This window comes from Tachysurus fulvidraco, chromosome 8, assembly GCF_022655615.1.
Source record: "Tachysurus fulvidraco isolate hzauxx_2018 chromosome 8, HZAU_PFXX_2.0, whole genome shotgun sequence".
Lineage (NCBI taxonomy): Eukaryota > Metazoa > Chordata > Actinopteri > Siluriformes > Bagridae > Tachysurus > Tachysurus fulvidraco.
Window position 1 is genome coordinate 20,279,338 of NC_062525.1, and position 7,500 is coordinate 20,286,837.

Below are 7,500 nucleotides of genomic sequence, written 5' to 3' on the forward strand. Positions count from 1 at the left end.
CACTAACTAGCGATCTGTTGTGGCATTGGTAACGTGAAACTTTCCTCGTATGTGTGTGTGCATGCATGAAAATCACCTCTTCTCCAGAATTTCAGGATCTGTGATGCGCGTGTTGGTCATGTGACTGTGTACTCCACTCCTCCCGTTCCAGCCTGGCCCTGCCCCTGCTCCGCCTCCCACTGTTTCATAGTAACCGCACTTCTCATTGCCGAATGTGATGTTGTTCATGCAGCCCTTTGGGAAAAAACATGTGTTTGTGTGTGTATTTGTGTGTGTGTGTGTGTGTGTGTGTAAGTAACATGCATGATCACTAACCTGTGATGCGGCACACACTTCAAACGCTCTGAAGATGACGTCCACTACTCGCTGTGACGTCAGCACGTTTCCTCCGACCACTGCAGCATCCTGGGAAGGATGCAGGATGGAGCCGATGGGGATAATCACATTGATAGGGGTCAGACAACCCTGCAGAGAAAACACACAAACAAAATATAGCTGACAGCAAGACAATCTTAACGAGTGTCTATGTGTGTCTGTGTGTCTGTGTGTTTATACCTGGTTGAGAGGGATGTTTTGTCCGACCATGCAGCGAAGACAGTAAATGAGAGCAGAGAGAGTGATGGCGCGAGGAGCATTACAGTTACCCCACACCTCTGGGCCTGATCCTGAGAAATCAAACACAGCACTCCCCTACACACACACACACACACACACAAAGAAGTGTGTTTAAGATGTTTAACTTACATCAGCTATCCCTGTGCATGAATCATGTATTGTCTATACTGTGTTTATGTGTGTGAGAGATATACCTCCTGTTCGTTTATCTGAACTCTAAGTCTAATTGGTGTTCCGTCGTCCATCTGATCTTCAGCTTCCACATCTAATGAGCCACTTTGCTCATGACGTCGTTGTGCAAACTCTCTCAGCATGTCTCTAACAGCCAGTTCTGCATTACTCTATACACACACACACACACATACAGTATTGTTACACCTTGATGGTGCTGTTTCACTTGTACTACTTACATACAATTGCATACACACGAAGGCACATGCACACACAAGCTCATGTGCACACACACACACACACACACACACACACACACACACACACCTGAATGTAGCCCATGTACGCATGGACCACATTTAGCCCGTAGATGTCGATCAGCTCCCCCACCAACCGACTCCCTCTCTGATTGGCTGCCACCTGAGCTCTCAGGTCTGACAGGTTGTCATGGAGATTACGTGTCCCAGAGCATCCTGGGTATTGAGCAGGAGCCAAGAGAGCCTCAGTCACCGCTGAAACATGGATGATACCAAAATTTTTAGAAATGTAAAGGTTAAAAAGATGAACACATGAAGCGAGAGCCGCAAGACAGTGGGCTAACCCTGCTCCTGGAAGACTCCTTCAGTGACTAGTTTGAAGGAGGTGAAGACCGCCCCCTCCTGCTGGAGACAGGTGGAGTGAGGGGGCATCGAGCCTGGAGTAATGCCGCCGATATCAGCATGATGCCCTCTGCTGGCTACGAAAAACACCGGGCTGCTCACGCCATCACGAAACACCTACACAAGGAGAGAGGCACAAAAGTCTAGGCATCATTCTCTAATAATTAACAATTTTTTGACTTTTCAGACTGAGATAGACTTTATTCTGATCCTCTGAGCTCACAGGTAACTCTGCCCCTGGATCATTTTTGTCATTTTTGTTCTGAAGTAAAAGAGAACGTCTCTGTTATAATCCAATATAACTAGAATTCACTCTAAGATGCGTTCATTGTTAAGTACGAATGAACCAATAAACACACAAGAACAAACACAGAGTTGTGTACCGGTGTGATGACGGTGAGGTCGGGCAGGTGGCTTCCTCCAGCACACGGGTGATTACTCAGTATCACATCTCCCTCCTTCAGAGTGCTGCCTATTGTCTTTAACTGAGAGAGAGAGACGGGGCGAGAGAGTGTGAAAGAGAGAGAGAGAGAGAGAGAGAGAGAGAGAGAAACACAACTCAATGTGAGATGTCTTCATTTGATTGTGTGTGTGTGTGTGTGTGTGTGTGTGTGTGTGTGTGTGTGTGTGCATGCATGTGTGCGTACACACCTGGTACTGTACGGTCTCCTGCATGGCTCCCAGGTGCACAGGAATGTGAGGAGCGTTTGACACCAGACCTCCATCAGGCCCAAACACAGCGCAAGAGAAATCCAGCCTCTCCTTAATGTTGGTGGAGATGGATGTCCTCTGTAAGACACGGCCCATCTGTTCTGTGTGTGTGTGTATGTGTGTGTAAAGACAGAGGCAGAGAGCAAGTACAGTATTTACAATAGCAGTAACTTTGCAACAAATAGTGTTTTGTTCCTTATGTGACCTTTTTCTATTGAAATTATTTCTAGTTCTATTAAAAACCTCTAACCTGCAATGCTCATAAAGCGATGAGAGAAGATGGAAAGCTGCACTGCATTTAGTTCCGTCCCCAGAACACACTTGCTGTTGGTTCCCACGTCTATACACACGTCTCCGCTTGGAGTCAGACGGGCCGAACAGCCCGGTTCCACCAGGATGGTGCTGGAAAATGGCGGCTCAGTTATTCGAGTTCAAACTCTGCTGTGGACTGAAAGATCGGTGATTTAAACACACCTGTTCTTGTCGATGATGATCGCTGGTCCGTCTATGCTGTGCTCACATGACAGGTCCTCCCACAGATACAAGCTTGTGTCCAGATATCGGTCCTCAAAGTAACACTTGGTCATCTGAGTGAGGCAAAATCAACAAACAAGCATAGATATAATGTAACGCTTATGTCCACGATAAACAGCTCTCGAGTTTGGTTTCTAGGCAACCGGCATAAGGTCTGCTGTTGTGTCCATTTGCCTGATGGGAGTTAGAATACGTCCACATCCGAGAAAGGCAAATATAAACTCTGACTGTATCAGTAATATTGTCAGACAGCTCATGATAGCTAATTCTGTTCACTGACTCACTGTGTGGGTTTATTTTAGCTTTGAAGACTTTTTTTACCTGTGTCACTTTTGGTGGCTGACTTCCTGTCTGAGCCTTTGCCGTTGTCCTGATTCCAGATTTTCCTGATCCACGAGCACGAATGTCATCCACCATTATGGGTCTGTCGGCGATGGTGAAGCCAAACTCCTTCATGTAGCTGTTTAGGGTTTGTATACAATGTTAGTGTAGAAGTGGAACTTAATTATGAGTACTAAACAGGATGCACCATAAACAGTGTGTTAATAAATAAGATAAGACTCCATGCTACAGGGTGCGTTACCGTGCGGTGAAGGCAGTAAGGAAGTCTCCGGAACAGCAGGACTGAGCGTGAGCTGGTGCATCACTGGCGCTGATCATGAGAGCGCAGTCTGTTCCCTTGTAACGCATGTGCAGGAAAACATCCACACTGATCTGAGAACTGTCCAACACAGTGCAGGTGAACACACAAGTTCCATCTACACAACACCAATTCTACCACTAATCTAGCCTTTTTAAAATTACAAATTACAGCGAAAAAATGATACAAATTCAATGATATCTAATTGGTCTGTATTTCCAAAACAATTATTAATACACACACACAAATGTGCATATTTTGCCAAATAAGCACAGCATTCATTCTAATTTGCCCAACTACAATAGATATTGTAAAATATTTTCATATTTGTTTGAGCAAGCATACTATTTTTGCCCGCTTTTTGCCACACACAGGTCTGATCCCTCACATATGTGCTGTCTCATTGTATGAGAACGCTACATCATTAACGGCAATTCATTTTCCGATAAACTTTGTGTGTATGTGTGTGAGTGTGTTGCTACCTGTTGAATCCCCGTTTCCTCAGTGTGTCGTGACAGCGCTGTGAGAGTTGCCGGATCCGGGTGTCGAGCTCTGAGTAAGAGTCTTTGTTATACTGCAGAGAACAAGGCTCCTGAGCCTCCTCTACAACATCTGCTAGAGCCAAACCATACGCTGATAAAACTCCACTGTACCTACAAAGAGAGAGAGCACAGTGTGTGTGTGTGTGTGTAGTTATGTAATTTTTGGGGTCTAATACAAATGTGGATTTTCAAAAGACAAGTATAAATTTTCCCAAAAGACAATTCTAAATGCTAACTTTGACACAATCAATCAATCTCATTCCTCAGTAAATGTGGATGTAACCACGTAACACACAACATTGAAGTGGTACTTGTGTATGTAGACGGTTTTCATGCCCAGTGATTGTGCAATGGCACATGCGTGTTGCCCGCCTGCTCCTCCAAAACACGCCAACACATGCTGAGATGTATCGTGGCCTTTCGCCTGTGAAGAGAAACCAGTGTTACATTGACTGCTCTCTCAATGTTTTTACCCACTGATCACGAACCTCATCATTTGCAGCTTAAAGATTTTCCACAAGGGGAAGCTTGTGTAGCAGAGAGTGATGGAGCATAACATACAAACAAAGAGAAATACAACAATTGACCACTAGGAGGTGCTACAAATGACAATTTACGAAAGATGACGATATTAAAGAAAAGAGAATTCTACCTGGGTCAGTGCTCTGATTGGTCGACACATTGCTTCATTAGCAACTCTGATGAATCCCATGGCAACCTCCTCCACGCTCATTTCTGATTTGCCACTTATTGACATGTCACTATTTGCGTGATTGTCTCCATCGCATTGTGATTGGCTGGTCGAGAGGAAGTGGTTGATCTCTTTGGTGAGCTTCTGGAAACGGATCATGGTTTCATCTATGGATAGAGGCTCGTTCTCTCCAGGACCAAAGATGTGAGGGAAGAATGAAGGAAGGAGACGGCCAAGAGCTAAATTGGCATCTGTGACTGTGAGAGGACCCCCTGTAGAGAAAAATAATAGATTACACTGAATTACTGTAGTAAAGAGCAAAAGGTTTCAAATCACATGATCTCCTGAACATGGCCTGGTCTGGGTCTGCAGGTCTGGTTGACGGAATGGGGACCTAGCCTTGCTTACTTGAGTTCTAGGAAACTTCTGATTTGGGTTCTGTGCCTTGGTGCAGCCTTGGTCTCATTTGTATTCTGAAAAACTGGTCTTGTGAGTTTTGAGAGTTAGATCTTGGTCTTCGGGTTCTGGTTTTTGTCAGGTTTTTTGTTTTAGGGGTCTGGTCTTTATTGATATGGTGTTTTTATAGAAGTGAATGAGAGTGTGTGTGTGCCCTGCGATGGGTTTGCACTCCGTCCGGGGTGTATCCTGCCTTGATGCCCAATGACGCCTAAGATAGGCACAGGCTCCCCGTGACCCGAGAAGTTCGGATAAGCGGTAGGAAATGAGTGAGTGAGTGAGTGAGTGAGTGAGTGAGTGTTTTTAAAGATCCTGAGGGACAGGTCTTGGTCTTGTTTTGGGTCTTGGGAATTGAACCTGGCAGACTGATCTATGGCTTGACTGTTGTGGGATGTGGTAGCTCAGTGGTTAAGGTGTTTGGAACCCCAGGTCCCCAAGCTGCCACTGCTGGGCCCCTGAGCAAGGCCCTTAACCCTCTGTTGCTCAGTTGTAAGTCACTCTGGATAATGGTGTCTGCTAAATGCTGTAAATGTAATGTTTTACTTCCTTAGGGTTTGCTCCTTGTCTTGCTTTATTCTTAGCTGCTGGTCCTGGTGTTTGTCTTTTGGAACTGGTGTTGTTTTGGTCCTTTTTCCATTGTATTTTAATACTTGGGCAGGGCATGGTCTTTAGTGCTGTTTTTTAAGGTCTTGTGATACTTGAGGGAATATCCTGGGTCTTATTCTGGGTCATGTGAAACTGATCTTGATGTGAGTTGGAAAACTATGTTTTAAACTGGATCGTATTGGCCTGGTATTGGTTCTGGGCATCTGTACTTTCAGAGACAAATAATGATTAACTCATGATCTGAACCATGATAGTCTGGTTTATGTCTTTGTTGGGTAAGTGTCTTGAGAATCATGTTCTTTAACTGGATCGAGGGGAGTTCATGTTTTGGACCACTTCTGAATTTAAGGTTTTCTGGTATTTGTTTCTATGTTTGTGGAAACTACTTTACATACCGGTAGGCTTTATTCTTTATTTTGGGCAATGAATCTGGTATTGAACTAAACTGTGTGGATGTGGTGTTAGTCTAATAGGTGACCTATCTAATCTTAATCTTGACGATCTGGCCTTGCTCTGGGTCTCTGTCAGGGCTTTCTGAACCATAGCAAATCCCTCTTTCAGTTTGTTTCCATATAATTACTTATGTTATAGAATGCACTTTCTAAAGTGATCCATCCACATATTAGAGCAAACACCGAACCTAAATAACCTTTTTATAGAATGAAACAGATTATATATTAAATTCTTCAGAAAATGACAGAGAAATATGTCAAAAAGAGCTAAAGACCTGGAAAGAAATAAAGAAAAATATTTTTTAAGCTCATGAGTAAGATCTGGCTCACTGACCTTTTCGGTAACAAGCTGGACCAGGATGAGCACCAGCTGACTCAGGGCCCACAACAAACATCCCAGACCTACAGAATTGTAAAAGTACACAAAGGTCCAAGCTCTGAGTACATTCCCACTTAGTACGATTGTCATTGAAAATATTTCTTTCAGTAAACATTGTGCACTGACATGTTGGTCTGTCTGTTACTCTTAAACAAGAATTTGTTATTTGTTATTAAATCAGTGAGGGTTTGGAAAAGAGTGAACTCTGACCTAAAAAAAAAAAAAAGGAAAGAATGTTTCACCAGGATTAGTTTTAGTTTTAACCCTTATCTGCAAAACATAATGATAAAAGAGTGCAGGCATTAACCATACTTATCGCTTTAGGATTACTGTGTGGACTGCTGGTAATGTTTTACGGAAGGGTTACATAAAGCACTGAGCTCAGGAAAAATGCTGCAAAGAAATGGTTCATGGAAGAAGATGCTACATTGGGAGTGTTAGTTACCTGAAGAAAAGTCGAGATCCTCCTCCTGCTGCGACGGTGTTGATGTCGAGCTGAGGTGCCTGTAACGTAACCCCAGCTGTCGTAGACTCAAAAACGTGTTCATACTGGCCAGCATAGCGACTCACATCTGTAGAGGTACCTACATACACATACACACATATATATGAACACACACTATAACATACAATGCATTCAGCTCACAGCACTTCTACAGTCATCACAGTCCATTCTTTTCATTTCCTTTGTCCCATTGTCCAAACCCAGAGAAAACCTAAAAACACAAACTGCAGAAAAAGGAAAAACAATCTCAACACAAACAGCATTATCCATGTAAACCACTGCCTCTCACAGCTACAGTGGGGTTTTAACTGCTCTTAGATAATAAACACTAATAATTAATATTTTTTAATCAACATTTTTGTAAATAACTAATATTTTATGCTAAGTTTATGCGGACAACATGAAAACAAAGACAAATCTCTAAATATGGCAAAAATTTTAATTCAAATTTACATCAAATTTATGCCAATTTTCAGTTTCAATTTAACCAAGAAATTTGTCAACAATTTGGGACATTAATCTCCAATTAATCAAAAAGG

General features: G+C 43.1%; 1 protein-coding gene across 1 annotated transcript in view; it reads right to left on the bottom strand.

Annotated features, from left to right (window-relative positions):
- The window catches only part of oplah (5-oxoprolinase, ATP-hydrolysing), a 19,051-nt gene that overhangs the window by 3,156 nt on the left and 8,395 nt on the right, over positions 1-7,500 (bottom strand). The window contains exons 8-24 of the mRNA XM_047817354.1: positions 6,902-7,040; positions 6,412-6,479; positions 4,525-4,835; positions 4,184-4,296; positions 3,813-3,983; positions 3,274-3,411; positions 3,012-3,150; positions 2,631-2,743; positions 2,407-2,558; positions 2,097-2,257; positions 1,829-1,930; positions 1,388-1,562; positions 1,114-1,298; positions 810-956; positions 556-690; positions 316-465; positions 77-234 (exon numbers count right to left, since the gene is read on the bottom strand). Coding sequence (XP_047673310.1) covers positions 77-234; positions 316-465; positions 556-690; positions 810-956; positions 1,114-1,298; positions 1,388-1,562; positions 1,829-1,930; positions 2,097-2,257; positions 2,407-2,558; positions 2,631-2,743; positions 3,012-3,150; positions 3,274-3,411; positions 3,813-3,983; positions 4,184-4,296; positions 4,525-4,835; positions 6,412-6,479; positions 6,902-7,040 — 2,557 coding nt within the window. The remainder of the gene's footprint in view (positions 1-76; positions 235-315; positions 466-555; positions 691-809; positions 957-1,113; positions 1,299-1,387; positions 1,563-1,828; positions 1,931-2,096; positions 2,258-2,406; positions 2,559-2,630; positions 2,744-3,011; positions 3,151-3,273; positions 3,412-3,812; positions 3,984-4,183; positions 4,297-4,524; positions 4,836-6,411; positions 6,480-6,901; positions 7,041-7,500) is intronic.